At 44.7% G+C, this 23,154-nt stretch overlaps 1 protein-coding gene across 1 annotated transcript in view; it reads left to right on the forward strand.

The window, feature by feature from the left end:
- The window catches only part of WNT7A (Wnt family member 7A), an 84,381-nt gene extending 62,180 nt beyond the window's left edge, over positions 1–22,201 (forward strand). Inside the window, exon 4 of the mRNA XM_036739008.1 lies at positions 21,534–22,201. Within this exon, the coding sequence (XP_036594903.1) occupies positions 21,534–22,013 (480 nt within the window). The 3' untranslated portion in view covers positions 22,014–22,201. The remainder of the gene's footprint in view (positions 1–21,533) is intronic.
- The last annotated feature ends 953 nt before the right edge of the window (positions 22,202–23,154 follow it).

A 23,154-nucleotide genomic window follows, 5' to 3' on the forward strand; every position in this document is an offset into this window, starting at 1 on the left:
AGAAGACCTGGGTTAAGAGTCTCTAGCCCTGGTATTTACTGTCTGCATGACCCAGGGCAAATTCATTAACCTCTCTGGGCTTGCATTTCCTTGTAGCTAATGAGAAGACTAAACAAGATAATTGTGTGCAAATACTTGAAAACCATAGCATTGTGCAAATATTATTATTATTATTGATGTAATAATATAATTAACAGTATTTTATAGAGGCATCATGCTATAGTGAACTTGGAATCTGGAAGACCTGCGTTCTTTTTCTGCCCAGACACACTAAGACTGTATGTTATGCACCAGTTGCCAATCTACATTGATAGGTGGTACTTTCAAGCCGTGAGTTCCCCACATGTTCAGGACAGAAAAAAAACAAAAACTCCAAACTCCAAACTCAAAGTCATAAAACTTTGGTGGATCTGCAGTCTCTTTGATGAGTGTGGGTGTTCCTTCTATTGGTCTGTATCAAAATCAGGGTTTTGTAAACTTTTTGTGTGTCTCGTGAGTCCCCTGTGTAGTGTCTGGTGAAACCTTTGGGCCCCTTTTCACAATCATGGCTTTAACTGCTTAAAATAAAATGTGTAGGGTTCCAAAGAAAACTAATTACATGGAAATACAGCTAGTATATATGAAAATAGATATTAAGAAAAAAGTTAAGAACCCTTAATCAAAACCTTCTACTCCTGTATGATTCTTATTAAAGGTTTTCCCATAGATTCTCTGCCAAGGGTCTACTCAAGATGATGAAGACCTTTCTCTTGGTCTTTTTAATGTTTTGCTGGGACCAGTATAGGACTCAGGCTGTGGCCATATGTTATCTTTTGCTTTTGCCAAATAACCAACCAAACGATCCAAGAATTCTCATAGAAGCTCAATGAATGAAAGATGCCCCCTGCATAGAATATGACATGGAGCTGTATGTCTTTTGACTTAGTCCATCAGTATCTAGGAGAGGTGCTCAAGATGGACCCTGACCAGATTGTACTTTGGAAAGTTTGCGTGCTCTTTAGATCCCAAGCTGATCTCCAACATACCAAAAAATCCTTGAAAATAAAAGATCATTTTTCTCCTGGTGATGTTGTGGGTCATGGAGCACCATGTTCTCTAGAGACTTGAAGTTATAGGTGGGCCAATGGGAAAATACTTCTAATAATGACCTGTACTGAACAAGTGGCTTAAGGGGTATCACCCAGGAAATGTGATAGTTATCACAATAGCTGACCACTTCCCCTACTAAATTTAAAATGGAATTTGATTTTCAAAAATTCATCTTAAACAATTGGGATAAATGGCAGCCTGCCTGCCGACAATACTTTCCACCTTTTCCACACCAAAGCTTTTAAAAGGAGCTAAGGGATACATTAATGATCTTTTCTTTTTCAGGGTTTTTGTATGTTAGAAAGTAGCTAGGGATCAAAAAAGCACACATACTTCTAAAATACAATATCGTCGGCTTTCTTCATCCTAGTCAACTCATCCTGAGTGCCTCTCCTAGACACTGATGGACTAACTTAGTAGAGCAGACGTCCAGCTCAATGTCACATTCTGTAGGAGGCACATTTTTCATTCATTGCCACGCTTTTAGGGGAAATGTAACTTGTGTGTAAAGCAAAGTTCACTCTTAACTTCTTTGGAGAATGAGATTCCCTGAATAAATGAAATGGATAAATGAAAACACATTCATTCAGCACTTACTCTATGGATGGTGCTGAGAAGGACCAGTTCTCAATACTGTGCTGACCATAGTACCTTACACTGAACCCAGTGCGGAGTAGGTACCCAGGGAAAATTTGTGGAATAATAGAATGAATGAAAAAGAAAGGACATGAAGGTGGTTTCTGTCACTCCAACAGTGTTCTCTATTTTATATATATATTTTTTTGAGAAGGGAAGGCAGGGCAATTGGGGTTAAGTGACTTGCCCAAGGTCACACAGGTAGTGTGTCAAATGTCTGAGGTCGAATTTGAACTCAGGTCTTCCTGACTCCAAGGCTGATGCTCTACTCACTGTGCCATCTAGCTGCCCCTAATTTATATTTTTTAAGGTAGTTTTCAGTAGTCTTTCCTTGGTGCAAAGGGAGACGATTTTGACCTAGATTCTGGCCTTTCTGTTGCCTCTACCTGACTCTGGGCCATTTCACTGCTCACAGGTGAAACCTATCAGAAAAGGGTAAAGGAGGAGTCATGGGAAAGAATCCCTTTGGCTCTTGTTAAAAGGTTTGGTGTAGAAGAGGGGGCAAGTGTTGTCTGCTTGGAGGCTGCTGCTTATCCCCTTTGCTTTGGGTAAATGAGAGTGAGCCGCCTTTTAACTGGAGTCATTCCAAAATGCTTGGAGGCCATAGCAAGTCAAGAGTTCCATTTCAGGTGACCCCACTGGGAGAGTCCATTAGCCTCAAAATACTTGGCTTATGGGAAAAATAATCCTAATAGTAATCGTAACAATAACTCGCATTTTCTTAGCGCCTGACAGTTTGTGAAGTACTCATAACAACTCAAGTATTGTTATATCCAATTTCCAGGGGAGGAAACTGAGGCCCACAGAAGGTAAATGACAAACGGTCATGAGTTAATAAATCTAAGAACTGGTTCTCAAACTCAGGTGAAAGCTACTGTCTTTCAGAAAAGGCTCTTCTTCGCTGCAACTCAACCACTTACCTAGAAGTCTTTCCGGGCACATGTGCCCAGACTTGTGGCAGTAACAATAGCTGATTTTTTTTATAGTGCTTTAAAGTTTGCAAATCACATCTACAGAGACCACTTCATTCGAGCCTTATAGCAACCCTTAGCTCCATTTTATAGATGAAAGAGACTGAGGCTCAGAGGTCCTCATGCTCACGATCCCACACAGCTAGTGTCAGAAGCAGGCTGTAAAACCCAGCCTCTACTCATGGTGCTAATCTACCTCTTATGATAACTGTTGAGGGAGGGAAAGACCTGATCCCTGTTGTCTTGATGTGGACATCATGAGCCTATCCCCGTTTGGGCATACGAGCTATTTTGGAAGGTGAGACTGGTACAGATGAGAGCTCCGTTGTGTGTTAACGCTTGGAAGGCTTCCTTTACACATAGCATCTCATTTGGTCCTCACAGCAACCCTATGGGGCAGGTGCTTATTACTATGCCCACTTTACAGTTAGGGAAGCTGAGGCAGGCAGCAGTGATGCATATACACTGGGCTACATGCTAGCGTGTGTCCGAGGCAGGATTCAAACCCAAGCCTTTCTGACTCCAGAGTTCCTCATACTTTTTATTACGTTGTGATTATGGAACAATCCATAATGGTATAATTAAGAACTAAAATGAATGGTGCTAAAGAGAGAGCTGCAGGGACTGGAATAGTCAGCAGCCTCAAGGAAGGGGGGGAAGGGGAAGGAAACAAGCATTGGTTAAATACCTGCTAGGTTTGCCTAGAGAAGGAAATGGCAAACTGCTCCAGTATCTTTGCCAAACTAAAGTCCACGGGGTCATGAAGAGTTGGATATGACTGAATGACGATGACCGTGTGCCAGGCACCATGCTAAGTGCTTTACAAATGTCACCTCACAACAACCTTGGGAAGTAGGTGCCGTTATCATCTCCATGTTACAGATGGGGAACCTGAGGCAGGCAGCGGTGAAATGACTCACCCAGAGTCACCCCTCTAGTAAGTGCCCAAAGCAAGACTTGAACTCAGGTCTGTCTGATTCCAGGCCCAGGCTATCTGCTATGCCACCGGATACCTCTAGAAGAGGACAGACTCTCTCTGGGACTTTAAGGAGGCTTGGCTATGTGAAAAGGAGAGCCCTCATGGGGGGAGAGAGGGAAACATCTTGATTAGAGGCACAGAGATGGAATGAAGGTGGTAGAGATTGAGGCCTTTCTAGAGCTAATGATTAACCCTGAGGAGTGAAGGTTGGAGAGGAAAAATGAGGCTAGATGATAGAAGACCTTGAATGCCGGGCTCAGAAGGTTGGGCTTGATTTAATTTAATTACCACCAACAATGAGGCTGGTGAAAGGCAGAAGCTGACTAGCCAACTTATATTCAGAGATATCTGTGACCCTGAGATGTGCGGTCACCGGCTGCCTCCATGACAGGAGGGCAATTTTTTGGTAGAGTTTAGGGGGGTGTGGGGTGGGGTGAGGGGGGGTGCAGGTATATCTCAGCTGAGCTCTTTGTATTTTGATGGTAGACATACCCAGGCAGTGTCCCCACATCTAGTCTTTTCAGTCTGAGTTTCTACAACTCAACCCAATTCTACAACTTTGGGCTTTGTCACTCACTAGCTGTGGGGGACCTTTGGTAAATCACTTCCTCTCTTTCTCGTCCTTAGGGTCCCCATTTATAAAATGTACCAGATAACCCCTCAGGTCCCAGACCAGTGCCCGGTTCTGTGCTTCACCTTCAGGCTGGCTGACCTTAGCCCCTGGGCCTTTGCCAGGGTCTCCCAGCTAGCCCGGGGTTCGCTCTGCTATGGTTGGGGGTGGGTGGGCTGGGGCAGGACAGGGAGTGGGGGGCTGTGCCTTTCTTCCTGGGCTCCTCTGTTGGGGATTCTAGCCATGGCTCTTTCTGCCTTTTCACAGTTGTGAGTCTGTCAGCATTTTAATTACAGCTCCCTCCTTTCAATGGTTTACAGCTCAACCGTAAAAATGTGCCCTGAGCTAAAACTTGGCACCTGTGAGTGATTTACTCCTGTGCTCATTTCTGTATTTGGTGCCATTGAAAACACAGTGGCCAACTCTTCAGAATCAAAGGAAAAGAGGCATTTTTAGGGTTTTTAGAATGGATGGATTTCCAAGTAAATTTTTTTTTGGAGATATCTTTCTGTTGTTAAGAAAAATTCCAGAAAGTTTAAAAAAATACTTAAGATGACCCTGTTTTAGAAGGAACCTCAGAGAGCATTTAATCCCCCATCTCCTCATATAGATAAGGAAACGGAGACACAGAGGAGTTTAGTGATTTGCCCAGGGTCACACAGGTAGGAGACATAAAGATTGGAATCCAGATCCTCTGACATCAGGTGCAGAGCTTGCTTCGTTTTACTATGTTAGCTGGTTACCCCATTTTTGGGAGAAGGTGCCCACCCTCTCCTCGTAATTGGTTTAGTTGCAAGACTATTTTTCTATTTTTGCAAGTTATTTTTGCAAATTCCTTTTTGTGAGTGCTCCCACCCCCTTGGGCTGTGTTTTTAGCTGGAGTTGCTCTGCTATCAATTTATTAGTGGATCAGAGAGGCTTACTAGGATGTTCAGCACAATCTCTTCTCCTGGAGCCGATTCTCCCTGGGTTTGGAAACTTGAGCTAACTCTCTCTGCGTTCGGATCCTCCCATGGTACTCAGCTAAAACAAAGTCAGATCTGAATGGAGACTCCCTCACGACTCAATCCTTTTCTAGTCTCCTGAAAGAGTGGGGCCCATGGGCCTCCAGCCTCTTCTTGGAATGAAGATTCTCTAGCCAAAAGGGTGAGGGGCAGACTACTCAGCAGCCTCCCCCCACCCCCACCACTGTCATTACCTCAGGGTAAAGGGGTAGTGGTTCATCAAGATTCTCCCTTCTCTTCCTCTCCCCCACCTTCCAGTCCCCACCCAACTCTCAGCTGGAAATGAGGAGGAAGGAGGGAGATAATTCAGGGTGGTTCCCAAAGCTGGGCTGGAAAGTAAAAGGACTCAGCCAGAAACAGGAAAGATGATATTAGGAAACTGGCCTCTGGGAGCCTGACTCCTGTGGGCTCAGGGTGGGGGTGGGGGGCAGGATGGAAGCTGAGCCCAGCTCCCAGAATGGCTAAACTGGTCACTGGGATACCGGCTTCCTTTCTCCAGATATGTAATAGAAAAGAGGATTTGGATCCTTTGGGAAGGAGGGAGGGACTGAATTCTGATTTGGGAGCCATTTGGCCTTTGTGGGTGAAAAGAAATGAGGGGTCAGGACTGGGAGGATTAAGAACTCCCCTCTTACAACTGGCCAGCACCACTATGGCTTCACATTCATTCATTTATTCAACAAATAGTAACTGAGTGCCTTTGGTATGTAAAACTTCCAGCTAGGTGCTGAGGGGGGCCACCAAGATGAGCCATGATTCAACTCTGGCCAAGGAGAGAGAAATGCTTCTTGTCCCATTTTCCCTCGAGCTTCTCAGGTTCAGTCTCTGGCCAGGATCAATGAAAATCCAAGGGGGTGAACGTTCTTATGGACTGGGATTGGATTAAGGACATGCCGTTTGGCAACCATGGCTGAATTGGGTCAGTTACTCAGGTGCGGAAATTGGTTATTAAGGTAGCTAAAAGAGGGTGCAGCCTATGATCCTACCAGAGCCAAGACTCAGTAAAAAGAGGGAACAGAGAGAGAGAGAGACGCATGGGGACAAAAGTGGGGTGAGGGGTGGGGGATGGGTGGGAATCCCCAGCCACTGAGACAAAAGCCAGAAAATTCCTCCAGTCTAAATGATCCAGGCGGGCCACCTGCACTGATTGATTCAGTAGATTATCGCTCCGTTCTCCAAATGCAGATCGTACTTTGGAGGATTCTCCGAGGGCACCCCCAGGAGATGTGCCAGGCCTCTGATGCCAGAAGAGAATTTGGTCTGGGATTCTACAAGTCCTATGAGGCAAAGAGAGGCTGTACCAAAAGCCTCACAACTTCCCTGGCTTCCCTGCCCCGACAACTAGGGCCTCTGTGACAGCGGAGAGGCTTGCCTCAAAATCAACTCAGTTCACTTCCTTTCACTAGGTTTTGGTTGAGCAGCTATTATATCCTCAGCCCTGTGCTAGGCCGCTTGAGACTTACAAGACAATTGCTCTGAACTTAAGAAGCTTAAAGTCTCACTGAGGCTGGAAGACCTGCCTATGTGAAACAGTTAAATTATCATGAAAGGAAGGATTTGTAAAATGATATGATTGGCCCAGATGACCTTACCTAGGGCTCTTTCTATTTCTGAACCCCCACAGTATCTGTCTGATATAGGCAGCTAGCTGGTATAGTGAATAAAGAGCCAGTTCTGGAATCAGGAAGAGCTGAGTTCAAATCCAGCCTCAGAAGCTTACTAGTTGTTGACTCTGGGCGAGTAACTGTTTGCCTCAGTTTCCTCATCTGTAAAATGGAGATGATAAAAGCACCTAGCTCCCAGGGTTGTTGTGAGGCTCAAATGACACATTTGCAAAGTGCTTAGTAAGTGTTATATAAATGTGAGCCACTGTGATTATTATTATTGGTGTCTAGGGTGCAGATCATAAGTGCTAGAGGAACCTGGAGATGGAGAGAAAGAATAGAAAAGGCAGGCTTCCAGAAAGAGGTAGGCTGAATTTGGATAGGTGGAGGGGAAGGAGAAAGAGAAGGAGCAGAGAAGAGTGTGAGAGCAAAGGTGGGGGACTGTAAGCCTGGAGGGTAGGTGATCTGGTTGGAGCTATGCGTGTACACACTGGGGAGTTATGGGAGCCACGTTTGGATCGGTGGGGTGAGGCAAGCTTGTGGAGGGCCTTGAATGCCAGACAGACTACTTAGGATTTGATCCTGTAGGTGGTGGGGGTGGGATGGAGAGTCAGTGAATGTTTTCCAGCAGTCGAACGACACGATGATACTTGAGCTTCCGAAGAGGACAGATTTGGGCCATGAGGTATCTCTCTCTGGTTGGTGTTGAAACCGACAACAGCGGCACTCTCCCTGTAGATGCCGGACAGACAGACCTGAAGCAAAGCTGTCTGACTCCGGGCAATTTCTCTTGCATTCCAACCACTATGTTTGGGGATAGCTACCGTTTCCAGCTCAGTCAAACAGGAATATTCAGCAGAAGCCACGAAGTGCCTCCTGACTAGAAGAATGTGGCCAGAAAGAAAAACTTGAACTATTCACTGAAGAATTCTTTCCCGCTCTCTTGCTTTCATCTGAATTGTCCAGAAGGAACACACCTGCATCTGAATGAGGTGAAGCCTTGGGTGGGGAGGGATCAACACTGTGTGACGTAGAAGTTCTGGGACGGTAAGGATAGTAAGAGTGGCTCCCATTTCTGCAGGCTTTAGAGTCTCTTTCTTCTCACTGTCTCCAAGGGGCAGATAAAGTCAGGAAGACTGAGGTCTAGGGAATTTGTCCCAGGCTGGAACTTCAACTCAGATCTTCTGACCCCGGGGCTTTGCTGCTCTGAGCCTACAGTATGTGGTGGGAGCAGCCCAGTGATGCATGCTTGTGACCTGTGGCCCCAGGGACCACTGCTCAGGTAGAAGCAGGGAAGGACAGTGAAAACACTGCTAGCCCGGAAGACCACAAAAGCCCAGGTTTGAGCTGTGTCTGTACCAGTTACTACCTGAGTGACTTTGTGCAAGGTTATCCTCCTCACCTTTCTGGGCTTCAGTTTCTTCAATCTTAAATTAAAAAGGTTGGATTAGATAATTACTCAGGTTCCTCCCAAATCAAAATCTACAACCCCAGGGCTTGACTTTGGGCAAAGCATTTCCTGTGATAGGGCCTCAGTTTTCCTGTTTGAAAAATGAAGAGGCTAGATGCTAGATAATCTTTAAGGTTCAGTTGGAGTTTCACACAACTCACTTTTCAACACTCTAAGTGACAAAGACATTTGGACCTTGGTCTTCTTGAGGGCCCCTAACCTAACCACTGCAGCCTGGGTAGTTCCTTGAGTGCATTCTTGACTTTGCCTTGAAGCCCATAGCCATCTTTGAGGCTGAGCATGAGGACTCTATGCCCCAAAGCAAAAGTATCTAACGTCTTTCCTAGATGATCTCAGGCCTCTAAATCTTTACAATCCAGCGTCACCTATAGCCTTCTTTCTAATGGTTTTTTCCCCTCCTGGTAAAGGTACAAAGTTCTTTTACTGACCCCAAGCCTCTCATAAAAGCAAGGTCCATCTTTTCAATACCAACATTTTACCATTTTGCTAGAACACTGCTGCTTCCACAGAACTAAAGTTGTGTATGATACAGGATGTCCCTGAAGTCTGGACACATAGGAAAATTGATGGCAATGTGGAGTTATTGCATCGAGTTCATGTGAATCTTGCAAAGCGTGTCAACCTTTGCATTGCAAATGATGGAAATCATATTGAAGATGTTATTTGTTAATATTCCAATTAAATAAAATGTGGTCAAAAATTTCATCCATTTCATTTCTTGAAAATATGCATTTTGCCTATATGTCCAGACTTTAGGAACACCCTGTACAAAGGACAATGGCGAGGGGCATGGTGGGTGTGAGCAGGTTGTGGCCCATAGCTTATAAGTAACTCTGAAGAACAGGATGACATTGAGAGATTGTACAACAGGAAAAGAAGTGGACGGACAGAGTATTCCCCTGGTACCCTGAAGGAAGTCAAGCCTCTAGCATGTTGGGCAGACCCCCTGTGGCAGACTTTTTGGAAGGACATAGACAAGAGCTGCATAGAATGGGAAGGTAGGGATGGATTGTTATCTGCAATATGCAAAACATTGTTTTGGGCAAACTCTCAAATCAATGAGAGATCACAGTTCTGGTCGAATTTGAGTATTTAAAGATGATCACCATGGGATAAGCGGTCCCTGGCGTCTTTTCTTTCTAGTTTAGTTGTATAATAGAAAGAACCCTGGATTTGAACTCAGAGGAATCCTGACTGCCACCTGTAACTGTGTGAAAAATCGCATTTCTCCTCTGGACTTCATCTTCTTCATCTTTGAGATTAAGGCTCTGGACCAGATTATTTCTGAATCCCATGATCATCTCATTCACTCTGATGTAGCCGAGTCTGGCCACAGTTAATCCATTCAGAACTCCCTCCCATCTGGTCATCCAGTAGTCCTTAGACCACTTCCCACCTCAGCTGGGACTCCTCCCCTCACTCTTCCTCCCTTGTCCTCAGCCTCTTTCCTGTTTACTGTCTGTCCTACCATCAGTCTCCTAACAACCAACATGGCCCAGGGATGGGTAGCGATGACCACTCCCTTCCCTGGTACCCCATTACTGGTGGCTGGATTAAAGTGAACACTAGGCTTGGAGTAAAGAGGCCAGAGCCTCAGCCTGTGTATGACGTGGAGCAAGCCGATGAATCTCCCTTTGTTCGGTTGGCCCCAAGTATGAATAGGAGGCAGTAATTCTGATTTGCCTTGTAGGACTTTTGTGACTCCAAGGAAGAAATACTTTAGCTTTAGCTCTTAGAAGAAAAATTATAGCCATCCATTGTCATTATTATCCTCTTCAGCATCATCATTATTAAGGCATCATGGGTCAGGAAGTCCTAGGTTCAAGTTTCAAGTGGCTGTGTGATCACGGGCAAGACGCTTAACCTCTCTTTGCTCTCCAGGCAATTCTCTAGGACTAAAGATTGCAGAAAAGATGCCAACTCATATTGGTGGAGGGAGTTCTTCCTCATCCAGCAGGCCCAGTTCTTGCATATAATTGAAGTTTGGCATTACCTCTGAACAATATTTAAGTCTCTTATTCCCATCCCTTCCCAATTTATATTTATTGATTATTAAATTCAATGGGACTATGTCCCTGATAGCCTCTTACCAGAGCTACTACTAAGAACCTGACATGCATATTCTCCTAGCTCTGCTCCTGACCCAATTGAAGTTGGAATGCTACAAGGTAGAGAGCACAAAGGGAAAAAGGGCAGGAACCAGAGGGCCCAAGTAATCCTAAACCTGATGAGTGGCCGCCATTATGAGAGCACTGCTTTATAGAGATTGTCTCAGCTGATCCCCATGATCACCTTGGGAGGTAGATATTATAATCCTCCTGTTTCCCATGAGAGAAATGAGGCTCTCCAGAGGCTAAGAGATGTGTTGATGGTCACACAGTAAATGTCAGAGGCAGAATTCCAACTTTGGCCTTCCTGATTCTCACTTCCAGTGAGAGGCAGTCTGATATAGTGGCTAAGTCACCGGACCTGTAGTTGGGATCCTTGGGTGCAAATCCTGCCTTAGAGGTTTCCTAATTGTGTCTTCCTGGGGCAAGTAACTTAGCATCAGTTTTCTCATCTGTGAGATAAATAGGTTGGACCCCGTGGCCAACAAGGTCTCTAAATTGCCAGCAGGCTCCCTCCCTAGAAGAGCTGACCTGTTCTTACTCAAATTCCTCGGTAAAAAATCTCAGAAAGGAAGAACGCACTGTATTTGGTATGTAACCCAAAGTACCAAACCAATAAATGAAGGGGGAGATGATTAACTTTATCATTTCACGGATAAGCTCATAGATCTTAGATCCAGAGAGGATCCAACCCTTTCATTTTACAGATCTTGAAGAAATCAAGGCCCAGGCAGGTTGTGACTTGTTGAAGGTCACACAATTAGTGTTAGAACCAAGATTTTTAATGCAGGTCCCTGACTCCAGAGACATTGCTCTCCCTGCTGCAAAGTCCCTTTAAATAAAGGTTGTCCCAGTGTATCTAAGTATTCAATTCAGTAAACGTTTAAGGGCCTACTATGTGCCGGGCACTCTACTAAGCTCTGGGGATACAAAAAAAGGGCAAAACACAGTCCCTGCCTGTGAAGAGCTTGCAATCTAACAACATACAAACAAAAATATGCAAAATGAGCTACGTACAGGAGAAATGGGAAATAAGAGAGGGAAAGCGCTGGAATTAAAAGGCATTTGGGAAAGTGTTTGAGGAATGGCACTGGTCTAGAGTAGAATAAATGCTGAACTTGGAGTAGGGAGACTGATAGTAGCTGTGAGAGAGTGGACAAGTTATCTGATTGCTCTGAGCCTCTAAGAATTCTGAAACCACTGTGAGCAAAAGCCCTTTATAAATCTTTGAGTGCCCAGAAGAAGTAAGTGATCAATCCCTGGGTTTCTTTTGATGAGAAGCCTCTCCATGAGCGCCTTAATCTTCATGCCTTCCCGCTGACACTGCCCCAGGTTTATCCTGTCTATATTATATTTTTGGAGAGCTTTTGCAAGTTGTCCCTCCCATTAGTCTGTGAGTGTCTTGAGAGCGGGGGCTGTTTTTTTTTATACCTTTCTTTGGATCCCCAGAGCTTAGCATGGAGCCTGGCAATGGTAGGCACTTAATAAATGCTTGTTAACCGACTGGTTCTTTGACAGAGGGGCTGGGTGCAGGGGTGGGGTGAGCAGCAAAGACATTTTTAAAGCTCAAGTGTCTGCTTATTTCATAATGAGCCTAGTTACCGAATCTGAAATGAAAATACATGTACACTGTAAGGCAGAATTTAATTTACATGAATCTGATTTCCCCAGAACTTGATAGGCCTGTGGCTGTTGTGGAAAGTGAGGGGTTTCTGTGCTCTAAGTCCAGGGATGCGCTCCAAGCTGGTAGAGTAATCTCCACTCCCCACCCCGGTTACAATTCAGGACCACTTATATTTCTCTGGTTTGGGACACATAACCCACTGGTTAGACTCTGAAAGATCAGCTGTTGGGGAAAAAAGAGCAAACCAACCCAAGTGTGATAGTATCTATTCTGGGGATGAGCCAGGAAGTTATCTTTCAGCCAAGTGTTTCTCAAGGCCCCTCCTCAGCTCCCGGAGAGGAGGATGCCTGGGGCTCACTCTGGTACATTGTTGGTACTCCCTAGGTGAAATGTCAAGGGGAGGACAGTTTCCTCCTTCCTTCCAAGGGTGTGAAACCTCCCTCCTTCCACTTCCTCTGTTCCTGGTACTGGGCAGAAGTGGACAGAGAGGTGGGGAGTTGAGTTCAGGGATACCATTAAGTGTGTGGAGTCATGGAATTTTTCAGAGTCAGAAGGGACCTTGAGTATCTACACTGACTTTCTTGTTTTACAGATGGTAAAACTGAGGCTCAGGGTAGTCAAGTCACTTCCAAGTTCACACAGTGAATAGCAGAGGTGGAACGAGAACCTTGACTTTGTGGCTCTGAGGCCCCCAGGCTGCTTCTTTGATTCTCCAGGCACTTCTGTTCAATCTTCACTGCAAATGAGTAAGCCAGCTCTGAGAGTGGGTGAGGAGAGAAAGAGCTGTGTTCATTCATCGAGACTTAGACTCGGGGCTTGAACTGGGCCAGTGTGAGCAGAACTGAGGCAAAGAAGGCCAGATAAATTAGAGACACACAAGCGGGCCAGCTGCAGGGTGAGGCCTGGAAGCCAGTGGTCTGGGAGCACGGGTCAGAGTGGAGGGGAAAGATCAGAATGTGGCATTATGGCTCATATCCAGGCAAGGAGGAAGGCTGTTGGAAAGCAGGTACCCAGGTAAGGATCATTGCCCCATTTTACAGGCAAGACAATAGAAGCCCAGCCAAGAGAAGTGACTTATCCAAGGTCCCACAGGTATTAAGGGGGAAGAGCAAGGATTTGAATAATAGAGCTGCAAGGGAACTTAGAGGTAATTTATTTCAATCTCTTCATTTTACAGATGAAGAAACTGAAACTCAGAGAAGTTATGACTTGACATTTAGCAGCTGTGTGACCTTGGGCAAGGAACCCTTTCTGTTCCTTGCTTCCCTCATATGTAGAAAGGGGATCATAATAGCACCTACCTCTCAGGGTTATTTTGAGGATCAAATGAATTAACATATAACAGTACTTTGCAAACCTTAAAGCTCTACAGAAATGCCAGTTGTTTGTTATTATTGACGCTGTTAACCAAGGTCATACAGTAAGCACCAGAGCTGAGGCTTGAACTCAGGGTTTATAATTTCACATTCATTGCCCTTTCCATCCTACCCAGTGAGACTGAACAACAGGTGTGGGCTACATTAACAATAGTGAGAAAAGAAATAATTGGATATTATGCCAACCCTTTGTCTGAACCCAAGAAACCTGACTATTCTCTACAAAGGTGAGGGGTGGGGTGGTGTGGAGGCCGGAGCAAGGTGCTTTCAGTCGGCGCAGCCTTGGTTCAGATCCTGCCCCTGATGCTGTGGACGAGTCTAGCTGCTCACTGAGAGTCAGGTGCCTTGCTGAGAGCTGGAGATCGACAGAAAGGCAGATTTGTTTCTGGGTGACATTGAACAAATCAGTTCCCCTCGTTATTCCTCAGGTACCTCCCTTTAAATAATTTAAGGTTGTGGCGTACTTTTTAGGAGGGAGTTTCTGTCCTTTTGGCTGACCTGGGCCTTTCAAGAAAAGATAAGCATCATCATCATCGTCCTACTACTACTACTAGCTTGCCTGATGGTTACTAATGGCTCTTATGGGCACTCTTTTACTTGACCACAGTCATCCTCAGAGGTAGGAAGTTCGAGGGTTATTGTCCCCATTGTTTGGGTGAGGAAACTGAGCTCAGACAGAAGTGCCTTAACCAAAGCCACACTTACTCTAGTAAGCTGCCTCAGAACCAGGACTTAAATTCCTATCTTCCCACTCCCAAGTGTGACAGGCTTTCTGTTGTGCTTCATTGCCTTTCACTTGGATGGAGTGCACAGCGAGTGGAGAGAGCAGAGGAGTCCCAGATAAAGGGGGGCACCGGTATTACTGAGCCCAGAAACTTCCCAGCTGGATGAAACACATTTTTGAGCTGGCCCGGGGCTTATATTTTGGGGTCGGGGATCTTGAAGATGGAACATGGCTTAGCATGAGATTTTTTGGACCACCTGCCTCCTTTGCTCCTTTGATCCAAAGGAGACCCTGGGTAGGAGCCTGCTGAGTGACCAGCGCTGGTCCTGGCCTAGATTAGATCCAGTTTAATGTCAACCCAGCGAGACCACTGAGGCTTCCCAAAAGCATAGTTTGCAGGATTAGGGCTGGTGAAGCTAATGTGATTATAGTGCCCATCACTCTGTTTTCCCTGAAATGCCTGCTGCATGCTGATCATGGTAACAAAGGGAGGAGGCTGCCTCACTGGGGTAGGGGTGGGGGTGGGGAAAAGGGGGATGGAGCTGAACACCCAAGTCCAAAATGGGCTCCAAGCCTCCTGGGACATCAGGTGAAGGCCCTTGTAGAAGGCGAGTGTTTAAGGAGGATTAGTTACTTCATGCAGGTGATAAAGTACAGAAATTCCAGAGAGAGAGAGAGAGAGAGAGAGAGAGAGAGAGAGAGAGAAAGAAAGAAAGAAACAGACTTGTAGATTAGGATCCAAGGATTAGCAGTTCATAAATAGGCTTAGGCAATTTATCTTTTTACAGGTATCAGTAAAATCATTGACCTTTACTGCTTACCAGAATGAAATTTGAGAGTCAGCGTGGCACAGTGGATGGAGAGATGTCCTGGAAACCAGGCAGTGTGAGATTCATGTCTTGCCTCTGAAACAGACTGGCTGTGGAATGCTAGGGGGCTAATTTATTCTTTTGGCTCTTCAGGCAACTCTACTGTACATTGCAGAGAAGGTGAAGAGGGAGTAGGTCCTTGTTAAAGGGAGTTTCTTCACACAGGAGCTCGCTGTGCCTAATGAATTAAGTAGTTCTATTACCTATTCCTGTCAGCAGAATCACTGACATGAAACACCCTTACTGCTTATCCAGAAGGAAGGCTGAGAGTCAGTCTTCAAGGGGATTCCATTCAGTTTGACAGAGATGCAAGTTTAGATGGAATATTATTCCTGCCCTCCAGGAGCTTAAAATCTGGTAAGGGAATATAGTACATACACAATAATAACACTTTTTTTTTTGCTTTCTTTGGTGTAGTGACTCTCATGAGGAACTTCCTCTACCAATGCAGATTGGCACATTCTCTGTAATTAAGAGTTTTGGAGAGTTGCCTGGGGGCACTGAGAAGTTATGATTTACCCAGGGTACCACACAACCAGTGTATGCCACAGAGAGGACTTGAACCCATGTCTTTGTCTCCCTAAGTCAGCTCTTGTGTCTTTCATTTAATACAAAATAACACACAATTTAGTTCAGCAGATATTTATTAAGAGGATACTTAATTCAACAGATATTTATTATGTTGTGGTCCAGTCTTTCAGTCGTGTCCAACTCTTGGTGATCCCATCTGGGGTTTTCTTGGCAAAGATGCTGGAGTGGTTTGCCATTTCCTTCTCCAGCTCATTTTACAGATGGGGAAACTGAGGTAAACAGGGTTAGGTGATTTGCTCAGGGTCACATAGCTAGTAAGTGTCAGAGGCTGGATTTGAACTCAAGAAGAGGAGTCTTCCAGACTCCAGGCACTCTATCTGATGTGCCACTTGGTGTGAGGTCCTTTATGAGCCCTTTGTACAGATATGCAAAAATAGATAAGACGTGCCATAGGCAGCACTCTTGAGGAGGTTATATATTACAAAAGATAAAAGCATAAGATAGGTCCAAATCAAGGGCTATGTGAGATGAAAACATCATCTGAAGTCAGCCTGTTGAAGTCCCTAATTCAGTAAAAACAGCAACTCATGTTTTTATCGTACTTCCGGAACATTATTTTGCTTGATTCCCAGAATAAGAGAATGTATGCTCCTTGGGGGCAAGGGCTTTTAAAAATTTGTTTGTTTTTTGCTTGCTGTGTTTCTGTGTCTCTAACACCCAGCACAGTACTTTGCACATACTAGATCATTGGTAACTGCTTGTGGAATTGAATTAAACAGTGCCATGAGGTAGGCAGTGCCAACGTTACCATATCTGACACCCCCAATCTAGTTCCACCCCATATAGAGATGACCCTGGGTTCTTGAAGCTCATGCCAGTCTACGCAAACCTATCAAGGTAGAGCTTCTGACTATGGACCCAGTGGCAGATTCCATAGATTGCAGCAGGAAGTATGGCGGAGGGGAAGATCACTGACTCGAAAGTCTGAGAACCTGAATTATCCTCCCTTTGATGCCTCTGACCTGTGTGCCTTTGGGCCAGCTACTCAGCATCCTCGACCCTGACTTTTCTCATCTGTGAAAAGAGGGAAGTGAACCTGATGGCCTCTGAGGCCTCCTCCAGCTTTTGGTTTATGAATCTATGATCAAGCCCAGCTAAATCTGAAAAGAGGAAGGATTGGATAGTGGGGAAGTAGAAAGAAGGAGAGTTAGAGGACCTTGGTTGGAATACTGACTTTATTATCTACCACCTGTATGATGACGGACCATAGTTTTCTCATGTATGAAATGAGATGATTGAACTGTGGTGATTTCTCAGGACCCCTCCAGCCCTAAATACTTTTATTATCATCAGAGAAAAGGCAGCGACAAAGTGATGGATTTATTTGGGGCTACGACTACTCACAAAGAGCGTCTGGTGAGGAGAGGGGTTGTGATCTGTATCAGTGGAGGGACTAGCCATACTGATGAAATTATGGATTTTTTCTGAAATATTACAATCAACCAATCAGCTGATATTCATTAAGTGCCTACTCTATACTTAGTACTATGTACTAAGTACTATGCTAGGCCCTAGGTCAAGTTCAAAGAATGAAATAATACCTACCATCAAAGGACTTATATTCTAATTGGGGAGCTGATAAGTGAATGTGTGCATATATGTATGTATATGTACACATACACATGTACACATATGTGCATGAATATATAGTGTGTGTATATGCATGTATGTATTTGTGTGTATAGTACAAGTATAAAGTTAACAAATACAAATATATACAAAGTCATTAAGTGCAAAGTAGTTTAGGAGGAAGGGCACCAGCAGTTAGGGTGATCAGGAATGGCTTCTTGACGATGATGATGCTGGCCTGAGGTTTGTCTTAAAGAAAGAGAGAAACTCTATGAAGCAGAAGTTAAAAGGAGGTACATTCTAAGCACGTGGGATGGTTAGTGCAAAGGTGTGGAGTTGAGAGGTTGAGCATCATGTGCGAGGAATGGAGAAAAGGTCATTGGGTCAGTTTGCCCAGTTCACCAAGGGCAGGATAAGGAGAAAAGTCCAACAAATCTGGAAAGGTAGTTTGGGGCTAGATTGGGGAGGGCTTTAAAAGCTGAACAGAGAGAGCATTTTCTATTTGATCCTAGGGGCAATAGGAAGTCACTTGAGTTGATTGAGTAGGGGAATCACATGGTCAGATTCATGCTTATGGAAAATTGTTTTCCTAGCATCATGCAGCCTGAACTGGAGTGGGAAGAGATTTGAGGCAAAGAGACAAATTAGGTGGATGTTGTAAATAATCTAGGCGAAAGGGTTTGAACTAAGGTGGTAGCTGTGTGAATAGAGAGGTGCCACTGGATGTGAGATGTGTTAAAGAGAGAAATGGCAAAATTTGGCAATTGGTTGGATATGTGGGGTGAGGAAGAGAGTCAGGAGGACAGCATCATGCTTAGACTGTGAACCTGGGAGACTGGAAGGAAGGTGATGCTTTCCACAGAAGCTAGGTGGGATTGGAGGAAAAGTGATGAGCTCAGTTTTGGCCACGTTGAGTTTAGGTTGGATGTCCAGCTTGAAATTTTCACCAGGTACTTAACTGGTGGTGTTGGGCTGAAGCTGAGGGAGCCTGGGGTTGGATATATAGGTCTTGTACGTAAGAATAATAGTTAAACTCATAAGGACAGATGAGAAAGGATAGACTGAGAAGACAGCCTAGGATATAAGCTTGGGGAATATGCATAGGTAGGGTGGGTGAAGTGGATGATGAACAACCATACGAGATGACTGAGAGGAAGCAGGTCCGTAGGTAGGAACTAGAGCAGGAGAGAGTCGTGTTACAGAATACTTGAAAAGTGACAGTATCTATGTCCAAAGGGCTATACAAATGTGCATGCCCTTTGACCCAGCAATACTGCTTCTAGGCCGATATCCCAAAGAGATCATAAAAACGGGAAAAGGACCCACATGTACAAACATGTTTATAGCAACTCTCTTTGCGGTGGCCAAGGACTGGAAATTGAAGGGATGCCCATTAATTGGGGAATGGCTGAACAAGCTGTGGTATATGAATGTAATGGAATACTATTGTGCCATAAGAAATGATGAACAGGCAGACTTAAGAAAAGACTGGAAAGACATGTATGAACTGATGTTGAGTGAAGTGAGCAGAACCAGGAAAGCATTGTACACAGTAACAGCCACAGTGTGTGATGACTGATTTTGATAGACTTAGCCCTTCTCAGCAATGCAAGGACCTAAAACAATTCCAAAGGATTCATGAAGGAAAATGCCATTCACATCCAGAGAAAGAACTATGGAGTCTAAATGCAGAGGGAAGTAGACTGTTTTCTTTTTTTGTTTTGTTTTGTTTTTCTTTCTCATGGTTTCTCCTATTCATTATAATTCTCCTATACAACATGACTAATGTGAAAGTATGTTTAATAGGAATGTATGTATAGAGCCTATATCAGATTGCAGGCTGTTTTGGGGAAGAAGGAGAGAGGAAGGGGGAGAAAATTTAAAACTTATGGAAGTGAATGTTGAAAACTAAAAATAAATAAATTGACTAATTAAAAAAAAGTGACAGTATCCAGGAGGATAGAGGGTGGGTCAAATGTAGCAAATAGGTGGATAAAGATTAGGACTGCGAAAAGACCAGATTTGTCAAGTAAAAGCTCACTCATAAGTCTAGTTTGCTGTACTAACTAAACCCCCGTTAACCAGAAACCAATGTACCAGCATCTTGAATTAGGTGTTAGGAGAAAGGGCAGATCACAGGAAAAGAAACAGGCAACAGGAAACATGTGCATTAGCAGAGTGCCTGAACCATACACAGTAGGTGCTTAATAAATGTTTGTTGACTTGCATTGACTTCACTTGTGGGATTCTCTAGACTGGCTTCAGAGAATAGGAGTAAAGACACTGGGTGAAAGGTCACAGGCAAAGAGGTAAATGTAAAATTTCCTAACAATTAGAGCTGTCCCCAAATGGAATGGCCTGCCTCTAGAGAGGGAGGGAGAGAAGGAGGAAGAGGAGGTCCCCTGTGTTGGAGGTCTGTGAGCAAAGGTGGAATGATCACTTGTTGGGTATCTTGTAGGGGGAGTTCTTTTTTGTGTACATATTGTGCCTGTTGGATGGTCCTTTCTACCTTTGACATTCTGTGATTTTGTATCACTCATTTTCACTTTGATGGCCCTAAGGGCCTAAGTAAGTCACATACAGCTAGACTTTGCTGATGAAAGTAGGTATGTTGGACTCAGACATTTTTACAAGAATTTTCAACAAGTGTTGAGCTAAAAAAGGTTCCTCTGGTTATCCAAATTAACCAGAATGTTAATTTAACCAGAGCCCACTTCCTGACCATTCCATTTAGTTGAGAGTCTACTGGGGGCAGCTAGGTGGCACAGTGTTGGACCTGGAGTCAGGAAAACTCATCTTTCTGAGTTCAAATCTAACCTCAGTCACTTGCTAGCTGTGTGACCCCTGGGCAGGTCACTTAACCTGCTTTGCTTCAGTTTCCTCATCTGTAAAATGAACTGGAGAAGGAAATGGCAAACCACTCCAGTATCTTTGCCAAGAAAACCTCAAATGGGTTCACAAAGAGTTGGACATGACTGAAACGACTCAACAACATCTATCGTGATTTGTTGTTGGATATTTGGGTTGAAAAAAAAGTGAATATGGCATGAGGTCGAGTGATCTAGTGGAAAGAACCCTAAATTTGGCTCTTTGGAATTGGTTCAAATCTTAGCTCTGCCACTTCCTATGTGTGTGGCCTTGATCAAATATCTTCACCCCTCTAGGCCTCATTTTCTTTATTTGTGAGGTTGGACCAGAGCAGGGGTTCTTCATCTTTTTTGTGTCTTGGACTCCTTTGGCAGTCTGGGGAAGCCTATGAATCCTTTGTCAGAATAACATTTTCAATGTATGAAATAAAACATACAGGATGACAAAGGAAACCAGTTGCATTGAAACACAGTCATCAGAATATTTTTTAAAAAACAAGAAGTTAAGATAGGATCTCAACCAAGAGGTTAAGGACCCTTGGACTAGATGATGTGAAAAGTCTCTTCTGGTCTGAAATCCTATGATTCTATAATACTGTAATCTTCTTGACCACAGGGACTGTCTTTTGCCTCTTTTTGTATCCGAGGCACATGGTAGGCACTTAGTATTTAATATTTATTGACTGATTGACGGTGGCCCTGTTTAACCAAGGATCCCACACTTTTCAAAGTTTCACAGAAAAAGTCTGAAAATAAAGTATCTGGGAAGGTTTCAATTTATTCTTGTCTAGGGGAAGAGTAATGGATTCATTGACATGTGCATGTCCTTTCTAGACAAAGCTTTCTCTGACAGTATCCAAAAGCAGAATGCAACTGGGCTAAGTCTGTCCCAGGAGCTGTCCCCCACAGCCTTGTTACCAACTAGCCGTGGAACTCAGCTTTGTCCCTTTAATGTCTCTGTGCCTCAGTTTCTCCATAAAACAAGTGGATTGGACTAGATAATTGACCCCTCACCTCCCCCAGGGCCTATTTTTTTTTCTTTAAGCCCTAACATTCTATATTCTTGGGTCTCTTGCTGCTTTGATATTCTCTGTTGCAGGGTTTAACATGCTATGCTCCTCTGAGCTCTCACATTCATAATCAGTTGCTTTTAGGATAAATTCAGAATTAAAAGATGGAGAAAAGTCCCTATGAAGTGGGAGGGTGGGGAAAGATTTCAGGAAGAGGGTTTGGTCCCATGGCTTTATTTAAATGACTGTGCTATGTTTCTCTCTCTCTCTCTCTCTCTCTCTCTCTCTCTCTCTCTCTCTCTCTCTCCCTCTCCTCCCCCTTTCTCCTCTCACTCCTTCTGTCTCTCTCTCTCTCTCTCTCTCTCTCTCTCTTTCTTTCTCTTTCTCCTCTTCCCCCCTCTTTCTCCTTCTCCTCCTTTCTCTTCCTGCAGATACTACAGGAAAATATGAAGCTGGAATGTAAATGCCACGGGGTGTCAGGTTCGTGCACCACCAAAACATGCTGGACGACGCTGCCCAAGTTCCGCGAGCTGGGCTACATCCTGAAAGACAAGTACAACGAGGCGGTGCACGTGGAGCCTGTGCGGGCCAGCCGCAACAAGCGGCCCACCTTCCTTAAGATCAAGAAGCCCCTGTCCTACCGAAAGCCCATGGACACGGATCTGGTGTATATTGAGAAGTCACCCAACTACTGTGAGGAAGACCCCGCAACGGGCAGCGTGGGGACCCAGGGCCGCATGTGCAACAAGACCGCCCCCCAGGCCAGCGGCTGTGACCTCATGTGCTGCGGCAGGGGCTACAACACCCACCAGTATGCACGCGTGTGGCAATGTAATTGCAAATTTCACTGGTGTTGTTACGTGAAATGTAACACATGTAGTGAACGAACAGAAGTGTACACCTGTAAGTGAACTGTGTGGGTTGGGGAGATACTGGGGGACTGGGTGGGTGCCGGGGATGTGGACGGAAAGGGGGAGGGGACAGCAAGTGCTGGGCCACCCTTCCATTCTCCCCCTCACCATCCCACTGCTCCCTGAGAAAGGAAAAAGACGGAAAAAACCCAGGAAGATGTTTCCCCATGATCTAGCCTGACCTTCTCCAGGCTGTAGCCAAGATCTACGGGGCCTCTTCCAAAAGACCAGCCTTGAGTGGAGGTTTTTTCCTGGCTTCTTATGGTGAAGCTGGGACGTTCCACGTGAGACCCAAGAGAAGAGCAGAGAGCAGCCAATCCAACCCCCTCTACAAGTACATTCAGCCACTAAGTCACTGGAGTCACTCTGGGCCCAGGTGGCCTTAGGCAGACCACCAGGCTGGGCCAGGCCAGGACCCCATGACTCAAGGGGTTAGCCTCCCCCTGGGAACAAATGGTTCGATCTGCACAGTGACTGTTTGTTCACCAGGAATCAAACATAGCAAGAAGCACTGGAACTATGAGAAAATTGTTGCTGGGGGGATCAGTACCCCAGTGTGATTATTCCTGCAGAGTGCTACCACCAGGCACATTTGAGCTTCAGCACTCATGGAAATGCTTCAGGAAATTCTCAGCTGGTTTTCATCTCACTCACATCACTTCAGCAAACCCCACTACTGCTCCTGCTGCTGTATTTTGGCTAGAAGTGAGATGGCCTTCCTTTGAGCTGCCATTTTTTTTTAAGCAGGGACGTCAGGCTCCTGAGCTTACTAATAGCAATATTTAACAATTTATTCAGATAAAAATAATATTAATTTATTTAATTAAAAGGACTCTACCACTGGAAAAGGTTCTGCAATCAAAGTAGGCTCCTTGCTTTCTTTGTGGAATAATTTTGTCAACTGGGCAAGGAACAATTGGAATTGTACATAGTTATTCTTTATGCAGATATTTCTACTAGTTGATTTTGCAAGTTATTCCTTGCAGTCCTAGATGTTTAAGTATAAAAGCAGGCATCTTTTTACATATATATTTTTTGCTGTTTGCTGCTAGTTGTCTGGAAACTCAAGTTGGCGTTGATCTTGAGATCTATACCAATACCCTCTTTCCCGCTATTCCCTGCCAGGTAAGACTCACCATCC

The sequence above is a fragment of the Trichosurus vulpecula genome, chromosome 9, assembly GCF_011100635.1.
Source record: "Trichosurus vulpecula isolate mTriVul1 chromosome 9, mTriVul1.pri, whole genome shotgun sequence".
NCBI classification, from domain to species: domain Eukaryota; kingdom Metazoa; phylum Chordata; class Mammalia; order Diprotodontia; family Phalangeridae; genus Trichosurus; species Trichosurus vulpecula.